This window comes from Rhipicephalus sanguineus, chromosome 6 (assembly GCF_013339695.2).
Source record: "Rhipicephalus sanguineus isolate Rsan-2018 chromosome 6, BIME_Rsan_1.4, whole genome shotgun sequence".
NCBI lineage: Eukaryota > Metazoa > Arthropoda > Arachnida > Ixodida > Ixodidae > Rhipicephalus > Rhipicephalus sanguineus.
In genome coordinates, this window is record NC_051181.1 from 170987191 (window position 1) to 171007061 (window position 19871).

General features: G+C 47.2%; 1 protein-coding gene across 1 annotated transcript in view; it reads left to right on the top strand.

The window, feature by feature from the left end:
* The window catches only part of LOC119397040 (activating signal cointegrator 1 complex subunit 3), a 623467-nt gene that overhangs the window by 200839 nt on the left and 402757 nt on the right, over nt 1-19871 (top strand). The window contains exons 16-17 of the mRNA XM_037664465.2: nt 2503-2622; nt 17868-18122. Coding sequence (XP_037520393.1) covers nt 2503-2622; nt 17868-18122 — 375 coding nt within the window. The remainder of the gene's footprint in view (nt 1-2502; nt 2623-17867; nt 18123-19871) is intronic.

Here is a 19871-nt window from a genome sequence, read left to right on the forward strand (position 1 = left end):
GAATGGTCGCATCATGACGCGCTGACGCTACCAGGAGCAGGTGGCACGCTGCCTGCGTGTCACCACTGTGTTGCAGCGAAGCATGTCTTTTTTTTTTCCGCAGGTGCGAATTACAGTTGACCACGAGACCGTTTTTTTTTTCCTTTTTTTTTTCTTGCGCTGGCAGCAGCGAGGCCCACCGTTTCCCCAGTTTAGCGGCAAAATTGGGGCCAGGTATTGCTGGAAAACATAACCTTTGTAGCCGCAAACTAGCAGGCACAGCAAACAACCACCTCTGATTACTTCCAGTAATTCGAAGTTCCTTGCATCCCGCTTTTTGTATGTTTGGTTAATTCGAAAACCCGCTTAATTAGATTTTTCGCAGTACCAGTGACTGAATTAATGAGGTTTTACTCTATGTTCATTTAACCGTGAGGTGGGGCTTCGCGGCAGTGCGGATTTCTCCTGGAAAGGTGTATTCACGGTATAGCACACCTCCACTGCAGTGAAACCACCTTTACAGGAGGTTACATGCGGTTTATATATATGTCGATTCGTTCATTTCGAATACTTCGAAATTTCCTAGAATTTAAATTCGTTTCGAAGCGAATTCGAATACTGTAATATTCGTTCGAATATTTGCACAAGCCTACAAGTTATCATGTGTCTTCGCGAACACAATCAGCTGCCTTCTTGCCTGCCATGTAGCTGGCAATATCACATAATGCCACGCTTGCGTCTTGTTTTATTTTGATGTATTCGGGTTTGACCAGCAAAGACTGTTACCAACGCTCAACGCTGACCGTGCCGCAGTGCTTTTGAAGCTTCGCGATTGTAGTGGATCATTTTGTTAAGATTGCGCGCAGACACGCATAGTCTAGACTATTCTGGAGCTTGCGCGACCACTTGTGATAGGACTGGAAAGTTTGATGCGTGATGTATAAAAGACGGCGCGTCCCAGCCATGAGCAGTTTATCGACGGACGACGCCCTGTTCGCCGCTATAAGTGTACAGCATGTATTGCTGTAGTCTGAGTTCTCATTTCCCGGCCACAAGTTCGGTCAAATAAACAGTTTCATCTTGAAAACGCCGACTGCTGTCTTCGTCGACGTCACGACCACATGACAATATTATAAAGAAAAGTGACCATATTTGTCATGACCCAACTAACCTGCATAATATTTTTTTAATCGAAACAAGTCATGTGCAAATGTCATTCTTTTTGGTTCAAAGGGAAGTGGAAGCAACTTTGAATAGTAGCAGGGTTTGACTTTTGTTAGAATGCGAGTGATAACCTGTCAAATACATTACATTTTAAAATTTACTATACTTAGAGCATATAAGTTGGTATAACAAGATTTTCAACTTAAAAAATGACGCATCGATGTGAGCATAATATGTTCATTTAGCATCGACGTGGGGCTTCACGGGAGTGCAGATTTCCCCTGGAGAGGTGTATTCACGGTATAGTACCCCTTTACTGCAGTGAAACTACCTTTACAGGGGGTTACATGTTGTTTATATATGTTGATTCGTTCATTTCGAATACTTTGAGATTTAGAATAATTTAATTTTTGTTTCGAAGCGAATTTGAATACTGCAATATTCGTTGGAATATTCAAAGTGCTCAAATATTCGCACATGCCTAGTTTCAACGTTGGGTTACAAAAAAGCAAGGCCACCGTCACAGGTGGGTGGCAGCAGTACAGGAGGCACTCGCACTGCGCAAGTGACGATCCGGCACTAAACGGTGGCCTGCCTGGTGGAGGGCACTGGCCGGACGCCCTTTCGGTGTTTGCCAACCAATGCTTGGTCGTTGATCTGAAGCACGAGAGGATCGGCATGAGCCGGATCGATCCGCTCATGCCAGATACCGGGAAGAAGCTTGTGGGGATTGCAGCCGATAAACCCCCTCTCACCCCCCCCTCCCCTCCCCAATGGCTGCGACACGAGGCATGCTCCGGCGGCAGTGCGCATGTTCCAAGCGTCAGCAGCAAGCTATAAGAAGGGACCGTGGACAGCCATGCGCCCTGCCGGGGCCAAGGTTAAGGGCCGGAAGTTTCACTGCCTTACCTGTGAGGCTTGTTTTAACTAATAAATGTTATTCTAGTTGGCCAGCAGTCTCTTGAACCCCGCAAGCTCGAAGAGGTTGCAAGGTGGGAGCGAGAAACTCAGCTGGCCGCTACTCCCAGCATGCCTGGACAACATGCCTTCTGTTTTCTTTCCCTCGTGGAGGGTGGTTGAGATGTCGTCTTTCTTCTAGTTACTGTCCACCCTCTCAGGGGGGGGGGGGAAGAGTGAGGCTTTTTGGACAGTCCTGATAAACTTGAGGAAGGAGGGCCCATGGAAGGCAAGAAAATAAAGGCTTGCCTTAACATCATGTATTCCCACAAAAAGCACCACACCCTGACACGACCAGTAAATAGGTGTGCATATGAACGCATTTACCTTAGTGTTCCATCCTAGTCGTGTTCAAGTTGCTAATCACCATGGTTGTGAAGATAAGATGTTCCTCTATTGCAGGTCTCACTGGGAACAGTTTCCACGGTCAGCGAAGCTGTTGAGTGGCTCAGCTACACCTATCTCTTTGTGCGCATGCGACGAAACCCTCTGGTCTATGGACTCAAGTGCACTGCATTGATGGTACGGCCCGCCTTTGGCTCGATACTCAAGGCCACTTTCCTTCCTCCTTTTATTGATGCTCTGCCCCTCTTCATGTAAAATTTCTCCCCTATTTGGGGATTGCAAAAATGCTTTTATTTCTGCACCACTGTCTGACCCACCGAATTCATGTTCAGCAGCAGTTACTAGTATCGACACTTTAGTGAACTATCTATGAGGGCGTGTCACCAGGCACAGATCCCACACTTGGCATTTGTTGGTTGTCTCAGCCTGGTTGCTAGATGGGCCATATATGACATATGGATAATTAACTCTTTCCTTACCGCAGGGAAAATAGGTGTTTTTTGTAGGTTACACTAGATCTTTTTTGTTTGTTCGTTTGTTTTTTTGCTGAAAGAACTACTGCACCTAATACTTTATGTAATTCATAAACGAAAAGCAGAATGAATGGACTTTTCACTCGTGCAAGTTTCAGTAACGTGATATAAATTGCTAAATTCAAGATTGCGGGACAAAATTAAACATAGTTTGTAAAGACACGCTTTGTTCTACTGAGAAAAAAATATAACACAACTTGTGGGATATACAGAATGTACCAGGGGCGTAGCCAAAAATTTTTTTCGGGGGGAGGTTCAACCATACTTTATGTATGTTTGTGCATGCATTTGTGTGTGTGTGTGTATATACACAAGCAAAATTGAAAAATTTCAGGGGGGGGGGGGGTTGAAACCTCCCCCTCCTTGGCTATGCCCCTGGGATGTACTGACATCTAATAGGCACCATCTCTGAAAAATTCAAACTTTTTTTTTCATTGAACAGTAACCAACGGCCAAGCAGTTCCTCGATGTAAAGCATAGCATAACGTCACATGTGTTGCAGTAAAGTCTTATTTTCTGCTTGGTTTTCTAGTCGCACTTGCACTTCTTACAGTTTCTACAAGTTTCCATCCGGGTGCTGAAATGCGAACTGAGATGGCCCCAAGCAGAATCTTGCTCCCAAAAAGCAGTCAAGTGTTGGAAATTTTAAAAACTACATGTTGCACTAGAAAAATAATTGCTCATTTGAAATCAGCACACATGAACATAATCTGAGCAAGTTTAATCAAAATTAATCAAGAATTTTTTAAAGAAGGTTTTAAAGTCTCCACTTCAGCTCAATGTAAAAAGAATAATATAACGTATTGAACTTCAGCAAATCAGCTTACTTTTCTTTTAATTGATGCCCTTAAAGGGCCCGTAAACAGGCTGCAACTTGTTTTTATACAGCCCCCAAACAAGCTCGCTAATTCGTACAGTAGACCGCGGCGATCACGTTTTCAGAATATTACAGCGCTGCGTGCCGCGCAGACCCTTCATTTCGAAAAACAATTCCCGCGCTTCTTTCCTACGCCTGACCAATCCTCCTCGTACGCGCAGTGACGCAAACTCGGCGATCGGCGAGTTGACGTAGCACTGAGCTCGTCGATTGGTCTAAGCCAGGTCTCAACAAACAGTAGTCGAGTTAACGTCAGTTCCTGTTCCCACCCACCGCTACGAAACTGCACCTTGTTTCTTGGCCCTGCGGTGATGCGGTTTCGGCCACGCAGAACGCAGTTGTCATGCGTATGTTCCACGCACTGCATGGCACCTGCACGCAGTTTGCCTTCGACATGAGCAACACGTGGAGGAAGCGTTGTTCAGTTGTTGGCGGCAAATCGAGCGGAGAAAGGGGGAATCTCCGGTAGCTCGGACGGGTCGCCCTTGCGGCAAGCGGGGTTCTCAACGTTTTTCTCTCGCGCCCCTTCGTCGTCTTGGAAAGCGAGCACGCATTCCTACTGCATTGTGAACTGTCACAAAAGTTCAAAAATACCGAAAAGCCAAAAACTGCCCGTCAAGTTGCGGAGCACGTGCGACAACGTAAACAATAAACAACCAGGAGCCGCAGCAAGCGGAAGTACATTGCGACTGATCCCGCTCACCGATGACGTCAATTGCTGATGTCGTGTCACGTTGCCAAAGCGGGCGGAGTCACGACGACTGGCTACGCCTTCCCCTCCCTGTCGTGGAGAAGGGTGGCGAGGCCGCGCAAAAATTTGAAACCAGCTGAAACGGATGTTCTAACCCCTGTAACTTCCTTATTAAAGCACGTATTCGCAAAATGATTGTGGCAGCATGTTCACATAGCAAAAGTGCGCATATTTCCCTTCATTACAATTTTTGGACCTCGTGGTTGTTTACTGGCCCTTTAAAGCATATACACTCAAACCTCATTATAACAAAGTCGGATCTGCCACGAAAATAACTTCGTTATATCCGAAAATTCGTTATAAACGTTTATTTCTAACACTGTGGCTATGACAAGACTATTCTTCATTTACTTCGTTATAACCGATAATTCGTTATATCCGTGTTTGTTATAACGAGGTTTGAGTGTAGTGTAAAACCCAAATGATATGGTCGTTACTTTTTTTTTATCACATCTGAGATGCCAGTCTTGTTTCATACTCGCTTCATGCAGTTGTTATGCATTGTTATGTGGTCCCCTAAAAGAATTAACAAAGGAGTTGTACTCTGCAGCTTTGTTGTGGTGAAATCTTTATTCGGGCAGTAGGGCAAAGAATCACATGGATGGCAAGCCGAGACACTGGGCTAGTCCATCAGTGTGTTCTTCTTTTGGTGACACATTGCAAACTGTTCACATTCTAAAAGGTTGCTGTTTGGAAGTCCGAAAAACTAACTGTAATAATTGCATTGCAGTGATGTAAAGCTCTTATCTTTTGCTTGAACTTGTTTTTAGCAAAAATGCAAATGCTATTAGTGAATCATCAGTGACAGCTTTTATTGCAGGTAACATAATGACTACCTGAACAAATTTAAATGCTACGTAAAATCTAAATTCTCTGAAAAGCTATCTCACGGTGGGCTGTGCCATGAAACCACCTTCTTAGGAAAAGTCTGCACTGCTGCATAGCCGCACTTCTGCACTTTGGTCCTTTTTTTTTTGTTTTAAAAGCATCTTATGAGGACGAAGTGTGCAAAATTTTAAAGCGTAACGTATCCTACCACTATTCAAATTCGCTTTAGATTTATGTGACAATAATTGCCAGTTGCTTCGAAACCAAGAAGGTTGTATTCACACGACCCTACTTCTGAACAGAGGCATAATGAGGATTTGTAAATGTGCGACGGTGTGCATAGTGAGGCAGAACTATCAATGGTACTAGTATTGATACTATCGATAGTTGAGTCACGATCGAACTATCGATAATAATAAAAAAAAACAATCAATAGCGCTATCATTAGTAAATTCGACAGTATAAAATGAACTGCTTGAACTCATTGTGGCATAAACTTGGTTCCTCGAGTTCATGGTAAATGGTGGAGCAGGCTGAAGGGCCAGAGTGTTGACATGCTTGTGTTCTTTCAACAGAATGCTTGCCTAAGGTAAACTGACCAGCAATAGCTTCAAATGGCTAGCGGCTTCAAATTTTATTGCAAAGTTTGTTAATTGTAAGGCGTAACCGGTTACATTTGAATATGAATTTATTGATGGACATATTGCGGCATTCTAACTGCAGACATAATTGATTTCTTTTGCCGAAAAATAGCTCATAAAGTATAGACTATTGCAAATGTTTGGCAATATCAAGGGCCAACAGCAGCATAATTATTCACAGCACTGTTGATAGCAATATCGGTAGTAACACCACTGATGGTACTCTCGATTTCACAATCAGTAATACTACTGATAGTTTCTTTTGACTATTGATAGTTTAAATAAAACTACCGATCATTAATATATGCTCATCATGAAAACTGTTACATGGCGTAGTTGCTGCTTGCTGTGTGAGATAATGGCCGCTAAAATGCAGTGATTCCACTCCTGCGCCAACTGCGCCAAAGTGCGCCAAATTGTATTTACTGCGCCATCCTGATAATATCGACGAAATTTGCGCCAAACTGCGCCAAAGTCTCGGGTTTGGAGGCGTCTGTCACCGGCAATCGCACCGCCGGCGCGTCAGAACATCTGCAGCTCGATCTTGGGGCTGCCAATAAAGTCGCAATCATGGACCAAGAATTATTCCGCTGGATAAATAGCGCTAGCGTGTGCATTCCGAGTAAGCCACGATGCCATGCACGGTGCCGACGCAGCTTCTGTTCTGCAAGTCGGCTCGACAGCAAAACGCGCTCTCCGCAGAGGCTCGTGACGTCTAGGCCTATCGGTAGCGAGAAAGTGCAACGGCGATTCATCGGTGGACGTCGTCTGTTCCAGAAACGCTGCTGATAGCTCGTTTCAAGCGTCCCACGGCACGTAAGGAAAGCAATGTTCAGTAATAACTACATGAGTGCCGCTAAAATGTCTCACTTCTGTTTCCAGACATGGCGGAATGAAATCTGTGATCGCTCGCAGTAGATATATGGGACAATATCGAATTTTCCTTGCTTCGCGTTTATGGAAGAGCACGCGAACGGTGGAAACGCATTGACAATTTTCCTCAGATATACTTTGTCCATGGATCTTCATCCAGAACAGCTTTTTCGTAATTCCTTCCGCCAGCACGTCCGAGTTTGTAATCACTCTGCGGTAAATACCCCCTAAAAGGCCCTGCCCTTTCGAGCTCACGTGCTAGGGTTCCCATTCGAATTTTTTGCTTGCTTTTTTAAAAATGTCATCTCATTAGTAAAATCATATCTCCTGGTCGGAGCAGCCGCAAATGCGCAGCTGTCAGTAACGGGCCCGTCACTGACGGCCCACAGTGAAGCGGCTACGCCATGTTACACGTCCACCCCTCGCTTTCGGGGGTCAATAGCTAACGGTTAAAAAAACTCAGTTTCGCTTAAGAGCGAAGCAATGAATGCGATACCAAAAAATTGTATTGTGAAACGAAGTAAGACTAGCAGCTAACTCTTTTGGATCCGATCTCGCGTAACTCAACAAAACGCTGGTTTAAGGGAATATGGCCCCTCCAGGAACCGAAGAGTTTTCTTGCTCTGAGTTTTCTTAACGCGAAGTAAGCGTTGAGAGCACAGCAGGTTTACGAGCCGTCTCCTGATGCCTCGAGATAGCGCGCGCGCAAGCGACTGCGCCCTTCGAACGATGCGGTACCCCCCCCCCCCCTTCCGCTCCCCTGGCGTCCCTTCATGCTCCTTACGAAAGACGGGCGGGGCGTTTCCTCTCTGTTTCATGAGCAATCGACGGCAGGCCCGCACGCAGGAAGATGTTATCTCATGCGCTGTCCGTGCGCCGGAGACAGACGGCCGGCTAGTTTAATCTCCGCTTCAGCCGCGTTCGTCGCCAGCGCTCGCGAGCTTTTACCCGCGGCTAGAATAAGCGTGGTGATGTTATTAATTTGGACTCTATGCGGAAAATAACGGCGACGGCAAAAATCCGCCGAGAGTGTCCATATAATTGCTATCGCAAGGGTCAATGTACGGGGCAGATTTTGCCCCCCCCCCCCCCCCTCTTATGTGATTAGGGGGGGCGGCCGCCCCCCCCTGCCCCCCCCCTGTGCGCACGCCTATTCTCCTGAGATGATTTTTGCCATGAGATTTGCAATGAATCGAAATATTTCTAGCCTTAATAAGAAGCCCATAATAATACTCAGGTGCTTGAATGTTAATGCAATATGCTTCTGTATTGCACTCCAGGATGTAAAATTCGCTGCTCCAAAGTGCTTCCAGATGCAAAATTATCTGCTCCAAAGTGCTCCAAGATGAAAATCTTGCTGCTCCAGAGTGCTCCAAAACGGAAATTTTGCTGCTCCAAAAATTGCTCCAAATCAGAAGTCCTCGGTAGCATCACTGAAAATGACACAAAGTACTTTGGAAGCGCTGCCAATGATATCAAGTTGGAAAAAAACCCTCCTTGCCCCCCACCTAGCTATGCCTGTGCTGCTATGTACTTGAGCCAACGAGGCCTCCGCTGGACTCCATTTCTGTAGCCAGAATCCAGTACTAGATGGTAACAGTGGCAGCACCAACCAAAGCTGATTCCTGCATTCGTTCTATGCCTGTGCTGCTATGTACTTGAGCCAACCAGGCCTCCACTGAACTCCATTTCTGTAGCCAGAATCCAGTACTAGATGGTAACAGTGACAGCACCAACCAAGGCTGATTCCTGCATTCGTTCTATGCCTGTGCTGCTATGTACTTGAGCCAACCAGGCCTCCACTGGACTCCATTTCTGTAGCCAGAATCCAGTACTAGATGGTAACAGTGACAGCACCAACCAAAGCTGATTCCTGCATTCGTTCTATGCCTGTGCTGCTATGTACTTGAGCCAACCAGGCCTCCACTGAACTCCATTTCTGTAGCCAGAATCCAGTAGATGGTAACAGTGGCAGCACCAACCAAAGCTGATTCCTGCATTCGTTGTGAGAAACATGGGAATGTTGGTGGCGCCTCAACCTTTGGAATTGCACACGTGGAGAATTAAAAAGAAACACGTGATCGAGCAGACAAAGGCCGACAAAGGCGTGTTCGCACAAATAAAAAGCATTGTTGGTAGTTCAGCACCTGGTCCTCTCTGGTTCTTTCTGTGTCCTCATACTTTACGCGCTGTTTCGAACCCATGAAGCCTTACCAACAAGCTCAAGCCCATACCCTTTTAAAGGCGTCAAATAAAAGCTGCACTGAAGAAATGCATGAGTCGAAAAAGCGGAACTTGAGCAGGCAAAAGCCACCGGCAACATGATTGTCATGGGAAACAAATTAAGAAAAACGGCAAAAGAAAACACTGTAGAGCTTTCAGAAGTGGATGGCAAGTTGGAGGGAAAGCTTTGGCAACAAGTCTTTTTGTGCATGTGTGCAATGTGTCGTCCATATTGTGAGGTGAATCACTTTATGCAAACTAGCAGAAGAATACTTAAACCTACAGAAACAAGAAATGAGCATTGAAAGGAACTGTGATAACTTGTTTAGTTAGCTGCCTGCTTTGGTTAGTATACAGTGGAGGATGTGCTTCTATGCTGTAAAAGACTGTGTTGTCTTTTTTCTACGACCTCAACAAGTGTTGGTCGTTGAAAGTTTTCATTAGGGGTAGACCAGAACACAGCGAATTCCATGCGCAGCACCATATTTGCATCATGCGTCGCGCCATCTATCGCACACGCGACGAAACAACATGCCCGGGCTGCCATGCCAGCAGACGCTACACAGAGCAAACGCGAAACTCCCGAAACTCAGCCCGTCGGAGAGCGTGTTTTGCGTCTTTTCTAGCCTGGACATTTTCGCTGCTTTTATTGTAATATCAAGAACACCTTGCTCGTGAAAGTCCACAATGTATATATACAGTACGTGCTGAGTAGGCTGCGGAAGCAACCTCGTCAGGTATGTACGCTGTTACATTTGTAAAAAAACGTCCTCGCTGTAGTACGCGTGAATCGTAATTGCAGTGCGGCTCGCGAAAGAGTGAAACGATGTTTCGTTGCCCCATATTACGAGTTGTGCACTGTGGGGGTCTGCTCTAGAGCACTGCACGGGCCCGGGCCAGCCCGAAAGCCCGGGCCGGGCCGTCCGAAGCGTTTTCCGGCGGGCCCGGGCTGGGCTCGGGCTTGAAAGTGCGGGCCCGGGCCGGGCCCGGGCTTGAAGCCGCGGGCCTGGGCCGGGCCTGGGCTTGAGGATGCTGGCCGGGCCGGACTCGGACCCGCTCATTAAAAGGCGTAAGTCGGGCCTTTGAGCACACGCGAATGTTATGCATTCCATGGTCTAAGGTATACTGTGCCAAGCTGAAGTGACACGTATATATATATAATATATATATTAACAGCACTAACAATGGGCCAGATCACGGTTGTTCCCATTGGAGGCATAAAGATTTCGGTCTTTTATTCGAGGTTGACACATACGATACATTTCATTTATATTCCTTGGTATTACGTGCCAAAACCACGATATGATTACGAGGCACGCCGTAGTGGCAGCGGATCAATTTCGACCACCTCGAGTTCTCTAACGTGCACCTAAAGGTAAGTATATACACGGGTGTTCTTGCACTTCACCCCCACCAAATTGCGGCCGCCGTGGCCGCGGGAATCGCACCCGCGTCCAAGGACTTAACAGCGAAACAGCTTAACCGCTGAGCTACCACCGCGGGCAAAGCAACATTTCGATGCATGTACACACCGGATTTTCCGTCCGATCGCCCGCTACAAAGCGCACGGCATCATTAATAATCATCAACAACTAATATCCTCTAGCGGGCCCAGGTCGGGCCTGGTCATGAACAAGCACGCCCTGGATTAGTTTAGTAATGAACGCCCGGGCCCGGGCCGGGCCCGGGCTTGGAACGACGGGCCCGGGCCGGGCTCGGGCTGGGTTCGGTCATGTACGCCCGGGCCCGGGCTGGGCTCGCGCTTGGAACCACGGGCCCGGGCTGGGCTCGGGCTTCATAAAGTGGGCCCGGGCCGGGCCCGGGCCGTAAAATCCGGCCCGTGCAGTGCTCTAGTCTGCTCTATGCACGGCTGGTGCAGAAGCCTAGCTCCAGTCCCAGCCACAAATAGTCGTACCGTGCACGAGTCAACGTCCCCTTCCCGTAGCGCGAGTCATCGCAGCTACGACGGGTTCGGGCGAATAAGGCAACAGGCTAGCACAACAAACAACACTTTATTGCTACGCTAGCAATAACGCGTAAATGTCGCGTAGAGGGAGTAGTCCGCTCTCGTAGAAAACAAAGGGTAACGCTTACGCCTTCGGTTGATGGTCGGCTGGCGGGTCTCCGGGCGGTGAGGTGTTACCTCGCAGGTCAGCAGGGCACGAGAGACCGTCTGCCCGTCTGCTCGGTTGTTTTATTCACCTCCCGTGTCCCTTCCCACCGCGAGGGTTGTTTCCCTCGCAGGGCGAGTTCCCTTTCCCGCGAGCCGGGATGCGAGGAATGGCGCGAGGAGTGGCGGGAAAGAAGGGGTTGTCCGGAAAGGGCGACGGTGCTCCTCTCCTAGTGGTCCCTTGGCTCCCGCCGTCAGTTCGCGATCGCGCCAGCCTTAAAGAAAGGAAATGGGCGCGCGTGCTCTCCCACAGCACACAGTTTTCTGAAAACTCATCATTTCAACATGCATCGCGTAATAATTAGAGCACGTTTTACGGGTGGTTGCGTGGAACGTAATTTTTGTTTCACGAGCGCTCTTACAATAATGCGTCTTGCTCACGAAAGCGTGCTATCGGACTGTGTCACGTGCAGTATCGTTCATCGATCTCTTTTGGAAGCCATCTTTGCTAGTTTAATCTTGTAACGATGATGCTTTACAGGCGAAACTGTGCTACTCTTAGTTAAGCCGATATTGAAATGGGCGGAATTCAGCTGTCTTTTATTAAATGTGTGCTGTGTAAATAAGCTAAAAATTTAGCTGCTTGAGCTAGAGCTACGCCTGCGACGTCAAGGACACTGGCGCGAGTACTGTTTACTTACGTGCCAGTATATGTATTATGCGCAGCTGGATGCCTTGTGCTTAAATAAATTTGGGGACATCAAACACTGAAATGAAAGCATGGAATTCTGGCCAGCTGTTGAGGAACACCGTACTGAGGAACACCGTACTGTTGAGGAACACCGTGTTGAGGAGCCCAACTATATCGAACCCGTTTATATCAAATTATCCCGTATATCGAACAATTTCTAAACACGGTAAAATTACATTGAGAATATATAGCAAAAGTTACTGTTACATCGAACGAAAATAGCAACGACAACCGATATATCAAACTCCATGTGCCTCAAAAGTGCCCCAGCAAGTTGGCTTTCCCTCGCGGTGGCGGGGAAAACTGCCGGCGCCACCCTAGAAAAAGTGGTTTAGACCCGGTTGTGCACGGGCGAACACCCCCCTGCAAGAAATGATCCTGGCCCGCTCGCAGCGCTTACAGCCAATCAGAGGCCGTCGTGCTTTCTCTGAGGTACAGAGGCGGTAGAAGTGAGCGCCATTTTTTCTTTCTTTATGCTTGTGTGCCTGCTGCTGCCTGTTTTCCTCGAGTCCTCATTCAGCGTGGTCCGTGCTGGTGGTGTTGCCTGTTGGTGCTCTGTGAACCTTCGTGTCGGCAGGGAGCTTAAGATCGACTTGCTCGGAGCTCTTTCTATGTTGAGTAGATCGTGGGCAGATGTCACGAAGGAGACGATCCAGAACTGCTTCAGGCGTGCCGGCTTCCGCATGCCTGGTGATGACACCCCAAATTCCGATGACAGCACTGAAAACACCGCAGGTGTTTCCGCCGAAGTTTGGAGCGAGCTGGCAGAGTTCCCGGGAGCTATCGACGGATCGACATTCGACGAGTTCATCAGTGCGGACGATGATGTCGCCATCATGGGTGAGCTACAAGATGAGGACTACGTTGCAGACATCGTGCCGACCACGAGCCAAAGCGACAACAATAAGGAAATTGACGATGGCCCATTGCCTACATCCTCTGAAGTGATTAGTGCACTTGCGTTGGTCCGGCGCTATTGCGTGAATGTGGAAGGTTGCAGCCTCAGCTGCTCCGCCTCATTGGACAACGTGGAGGCGTGTGTGCTGTCGCAGGCAGCGAAGTCGTTGACACAGAAGAAAATCCAGGACTATTTTGTTCCAAAGTAGGGCACGCAAGTAAGCCACCATATTAATAAAGTACTTTTTTTATTGTTATGTGCCTTTGTGTCAAAATCCTATAGCAGGCCTATATCGAATTATGCCATATATCGAACTAATAAACGTTTTTTGGCGAGTTCGATATACCCGGGTTCGACTGTACCATTTACTACCTTTTGAAGACGAAATCTTGAAGGCGTGGATGCCATCCAAAGCACTAAAGCTTAATACTACGTTGAAAGTGGCAAAGCATGCTGATTGCTTGTGCTTGAAAGCACTACCTTGCACTACATTTTCATCAAAGGAAACGCTCGAAGGTATGAAGTGCACCCCCACACAAAGCTCGCGCCTGCCTTCAACCGAGCTGCGTGTCACGCAAATTAGGTTTGTAAAATGAAGTAGGTGGGCATCACACCACAGAATACACGCAGTTCGTGTACTTAGTCGCACTCCGCTCGTAGTTTTTCTGCTTGAATCACAGTTATCCACTCACGGTGAAGTTGGAAACACCGCACCGGCACTATTCGCGTGGCGCGTCGTGATCATCGCAGGCAGCGCTGATATCCTCCTGTTGCGCGGCTTGTTTTGGCATCCAAAGACGACGCAGTAGTGCCCAGACGAGCTCTTATACGCGGAAGCGGCGTGAACGGGTAGTTTTTCGCACTTTAAAGCCTCAGAACTGCAGCTTGCCCGGTTTACTTAGCGTTAGCCATGCGCGCCTTGGCAGCCCGGCGTCTGGGTGCGAGAGTATCCACTCTGCTCACCAGCAGCCTGGGTGCGAGACAGGCGTGCTCTGGTGTTTAGGGGCTTGAAAGTCCTTGGATTTCCTTCTTCAAAGCTGCCACGAACCCTGTCAGGGGGACTAAGGAGCGCTTGGGTATAAAATTGAGCTGCGGTGCGAATTGGTTTGGCTGTGCTCGCAGCACAGCCCGTGTGATGGCTGACCTGGTGAGCGCCTCTTTTGTCCATCTCTACGTCTTCCAAGCAAGCTGTCGAAGCAAGTGGCAGCGTTGGGACCAGGCAGCGGCATCCTTTCTCTTCCGGCCCGTGCAAACTGCATTCCCAAACACAAGGCTTTGTCTCTTGAACAGTTTGTCTTCAAGAGAGAAAACCTTGTGCATCAATTGTATGCATTGCTCTCGCAGCCTGCCCCTTACTTCATTATATTAAAACCTGTACGTACAGCTGAAGACAATAAGTGGCCAGTGTCACCAATTCTTTACATCAAAGTAAATCTTTGTAGTGCCTTTCTTAAACGGATACCCCTAATACATTGGCTTCTATGGGGGTGGCATTGAGGGTTGCAAAAAAATGTTATGGTTAAGCAGAGATTTCTTACATCCGAGTTGAACCCTTTATAGGGCATAATGTTACGAACAACGCACGCCACCGATTGAGGAAGCCATTGTCATTTCTATCAGCTTCTTATAATATGTACAAAATTTGAGCTCTCTATTGTTAAGGGTTTTTGAGAAAAAAAGAGGGACATATGTGTCCCACTAGCCTATATATCCATTGTACATCCACTTGCTAACAGCACTCGAGCAGCAGATGTGGGTACTGGGCATGCCTGCAACTGTCTAATTGAGCTTGTTGCTTGCAGGGTTAAAAACAGCGCAAAGACGACGCGGACAAGAAAGAACACAGGGTGACTGCCAACTGATGGTTTATTGTAAAACGCGCAAATATACACAGAAACGGAAAAAATGGGGAAGGGAAACATAAGAGAGCTTCTAGCGGCGCATGCGTCCAGCGGCACATTGTCGTTTAGTCATAGGTGATTAGTTACGGAGATAGCAACACTCCTTGTCTGTTAGATTAATAGACGGCTCGCTTACACATGCTTCATCTTTACATTTCCTTGCGAAAGCCTCGTAGACTTCACGTGCAGTCTGGTCCTTGTATGTGCGCAGCAAACGGGTCTCCTGAAAACGAGGTTGGCAGCCACACTTAGCACAGTGAATGGCCAAATTGCTGCCGCTTCTTGCCTTGAAGTTGTTGGCGTGTTCACGCAGACGGTCGTTCAGGCAACGGCTCGTCTGCCCGATATAGGCACCCCTTCCGCGTCTTCTTCGCGCTGTTTTTAACCATGGATTCTTACCAGCTGGCTCGCATTCACTTACTTGTTGTTCATAGCACTTACTTGTGTTCATAGCAGGGAACAGCACAGATACACGAGACAAGAGACACTGACAGGACTTGACTTGTGTATCTGCGCTGTTCCCTGCTCTTAAATTTTGTTCGTGGAGGAAGCTCAACTGCTTCTTCCACTGGGAGAGACTTCCCTCTGGGAAGCAGAATGAAAATTGGATACTGCAATCAGTTGCACACAATGTTAGACTGGCGGCGCTTTCGAAAATATTATATCACTGAAAGGTTGTCAACTTTGCATTGCACAAACTTTTGAGGAAACTGTATGGGTAGGAATGAATAAAACCACTATAATAGCACATTTGGGCGCTCATGAGTATGAAATAACCTTTAAGGGGAGATGCTACTCGAAAAAGATTTTCTTTTATTTCTTGACTTAGAACTTTCAAATTTTAGGTAGTAGTAGAGTTTGTGATCCTGATTTCAAAACTGTAATTAGTTTTCTGGTAACTGTAATAGTTCCATAGTTACTACAATTTTGACAACAAAATATTGGGTTTTTTGTGCACACTTTTTAGCTTATTAAAAATTTTCCCACAGAATCCCAAGATGGCTCATTTTGCTGCACGTGAGCAGTACAGTACTGAAAAGTACCTCAAACGTCTGCTTAACTTGCTACCTTTTTTAAAAAAAATCGAGGGTACCAAATGTATATTTTACATCTCCCCTATCAGCATATCAAATTATGAAACCAAAAATATCTAATGTATAGTGCAACTTTATATAGATATCTGTATTTGAGAGGGGCTGAAGAAGCTCTGTGCGAAATTTCGTTACGATAGAACTATTTTAAGTGCATGAAAGTTTGTGCACAGCATGTCAGAATTGCCTCAGAATGAAGATTGAGAAAAATGCATCTGAAAGTTATAAACACGTGCATTCTTCAATATACAGTGCGATTAGCATGAAACTTTGTGAGAGCATAGAACAGTCCACACTCTAAACAGCGAGCGCACCTAAAAACGTCCGGCTCCATATGTTAATCCCTCCCAGCCCCTAAATTAGCCATAAAGGTGCACTTTCTTCACAAAGTGGCAGTGATAAGCCTCGGCTCTTTTGCATGCAGATAGACACTATTTTGATTCGCCTCTGGTCATGAGTGGCCCAGGGTGACAAGTTCTTCAGGTGGCAGTATATCAAGCTCTTGAAGGATGTGCTCAAAGTTTGCCTTATTGAAGAACGAGGTAGCCATTGTTGCAGCTTCCACAGCTGTACAAGATGGGAGCACTGTCTTTGTTCACAGAAGCCAGACCCTGCTGTTGAGCAAGTCCACAGCACCTTACATCGTTCCTTGTAGACAGTGAACCAAGAGCTTTTCATCTGTGAGGTGCTTACATAATGGATGTACAGGCAACACCTGTTCATTGGTCAGGATTAGAGTGTAATCTGGTAGGGACTCCCAAAGACCTCTGGCTCGCCTGTGCTTACACCAGGAAGTCACTCCTTCTGAACAGAATTGGTGACTTCCTGCCATGTTGCTAGAATTAAAGTAGGATGCTCGCATGGCAAGATACATTTCCTGGAGATTTAATGTGGGTGGTTATTGCAATTTCGTAGCAATTTTGCAGCTCTTGTGTTGCATCATCTTTCAACTTATCTCCACATGGAGGTGGTAATGGCAGTTTACGGAGTGCCGTGCCTTGGTGCTTGGCCACGTGATTCATGCTTTCCCCTTTACCACATCGACTTACCATACACTGTAGCCTCAGCACCGGCTGTGGCTGAGGCCAGAGTGACATTGCCCGATTAAAATAGATTTTTCACCGATTTCTAATCTGAATTCAGCCTTGATACTCCGGGAAACAAAAGTTTAATGACCAAACATAATTTTACAAGTGAAATGTCAAAAGTGACAATTTTCACAAAAAAGGCCATTTTTCGAGTAGCAACTCCCCGTAAGGCATACTGCTCATGCTGTATCGGATGGAGAGTGCACCAGAGTCTGATAAAAAAAAAAAGGATACAGCGCGTGCTAGTGGAATGGTTCGTTTGGAACACGGATGTGTGCTGGAATCTTGCGAATACCTAAAAACAACTACCAGTACCGCTTCCTAGAACATCCACGCGGTCGCACTAAAAGCTTGAAAGCAATCGATTCAGTGGTTTCGATCTAATAAATTAGAACATGGACAAGAAGGGAAATCTGGGCTAGTTGGTTATAGTTCATGTGTCGCTCATGTCGCCACATCCTTGGTCTGCATCGTCGTCTTTTTATTGCACTGTAAGCTGAATAGAACATGGCGTAGGAAAAAAGTGGGGCATACGAGTCCCACTGCCCCACAAAAGGTTAAATCGTACATGCCTTTCTGTCACAACTCTGGACAAAGAAAAAAAAAGTGCAATCTCTTGCTATGAACGTATGCAACGCATACTTACTGCATTATCAAGTCAACCCCTTTTGTTCTTGTCGACAGTGTGGATGCGCTCCGTCCGCAGAGCCAACCAGCCCAACTAAGTTGGGGCGCGGAGGGAGCAAGGTGCACATAAGCGCCTTGCTAAAGTTGCTGTCCTGATTCATAGACCTAGTGCAGAGACTCCAAAGGGGTACTACGTTCACTTGTGCTGCTGCCACCGACTGCTTGTGCAGGAGGACCCGACCCTGTCCAACTATCGGCGGGAGCTGGTCATCCATGCTGCCAAGGAGCTGGACAAGGCACGCATGATCCGCTTTGAGCCACGCTCCGAGAGTCTGGACTCGACCAATTTGGGTCGCACGGCCAGCCACTTCTACATCAAGCATGCCACCATGGAGCGCTTCAACGAGATCATGGAGCGACGCACTCTCACCGAGGCCGACGTCCTCGCTGCCGTCTCCAAAGCGCAGGAGTTTGACCAGCTACAGGTCAGTCCATGTGGTGAAATTTATGCTGCTTGCTTACCACTCGGAGAGGACACCACACAGTGCTCTTACTCAAAATGTTTCACTCACAGTGATGCTACCGCTGTGTCAATTTCGCCAAACTGCGCCCAAGTGTCCTGGCTGCTACATCCTGCTGCCTTTTCTCAAAATTTGGCGAGTCTGCGCCCAAGCGTGTGCTCTAACTTTCAGAAACGAAACTAACTACTTGAGGTTGCCCCGTTGAAATCGACGTCGCAGTGCACCTGCGTACGACGCAATCCGAGCCATGCCAAGCCAAACTGGGCCTAACGTTAGGGATCGTCCTCCATGAGGACCCTAACGTCGCTGTTGCGATACAGTCAACGCCTGATTTTTCAGACAATATTGCTGTCCCTAGGAAGTCCGAATAACCCAGATTTTTCTGACTTTCTAGGGACCGCAAGATCATCTGAAAAATCTGGCTGTTTGAAAAAAACAGAATTCATGCTTTTTCGTTCCGCTCAAGCACTCAAATCGCCACAGCCACGTCCGAAATAGCTTCAATGCCTCCTGGTATCTGGCATTTTGGTGCACGCCCAGAATCTCATGAATACATTCAGGACCTGCTGCAGACCTCGCTTAAGGGGGGGGACACTGCTCTTAAAATTTTTTTCTCATTTCTTGATCGATTTTGATGATACAGTAGAACCCCGCTGATACGTTTTTGAAGGGACCGTAGGAAATAAACGTAAGAGACGGGAAACGTAAGAGCCGAAAAACAGGAAAAACGACAAAATATTTAGTGGCACAGAATTTTATTTCAATTCTTACGAGCAGCACGAAAATTGGCGCGCTCAGCCGCGATCTAGTCGATGGATAGAAACGCGGAGCTTAGGACGGCCTTATCCACAGAAATGTAATCAACGTATGTGATTTTTTTAACACCAACAGCTGTAGGCATGAAAGAACTAAGCACACGCAATCACGACCGGCGCGACGAGTCCGACCGCGAATCGCACGCACGACCATGCGAGCTCCAACCAGCTCGAACTCCTCCCGTTCTCCGACAAATAACGATGATGATGAGTCTACGCCAACGCGATGGCAGAAGTGAATGCCAATCTCGAAGGCCTTGCTTTCGCAAGCAATTACGTCATACACGCCATGTTTGTGCAATGCAAATCTCAGAGGCTATGCTTTTGTCAATAGTAAATGCCAATCTCGAAGGCCTTGCTTTCGCGAGCAGTCACGTCATAGACGCCATCTTTGCAATTTGAATCTCGAAGGCCATGCTTTTGTTTGCATCAATTGCAAGATTCTGTTGCTTGCGCCTCTCATGCGGCTAATATTACGGTCAAACGAGGCCAAGCTGCGTGAAAATGCACCATGGCCGCTCTCTTTGGTAGTCACTCGGTCGGCTCCGGGCGCACTTCGCGACGTATCATACGGGAACGGTCCGACAGTTACGACGTAACAGCGGGGTTCCCAATACATTGTATCCTATGGGAGCTATGCCGGGACCGGCGGAAAACGACGTAACAGCCGGGAAAACGCAGCAGTGAGGAACGTAACAGCGGGGTTCTACTGTACTTGGTGAGTTTATGTATATTTGTGCGCTGATTTCAAATATGCAATTACTTTTCTAGTGTAACCAGTAGTTCCTAAAATACAAAATATTTCATGTGCCTTTTGGGGAGGCAGATTTTTTTTCAACAAAGAGAGTTACAAAGCAAATCAGCGTATCACAATAACCTCTAATCAGAACTGAGTGCA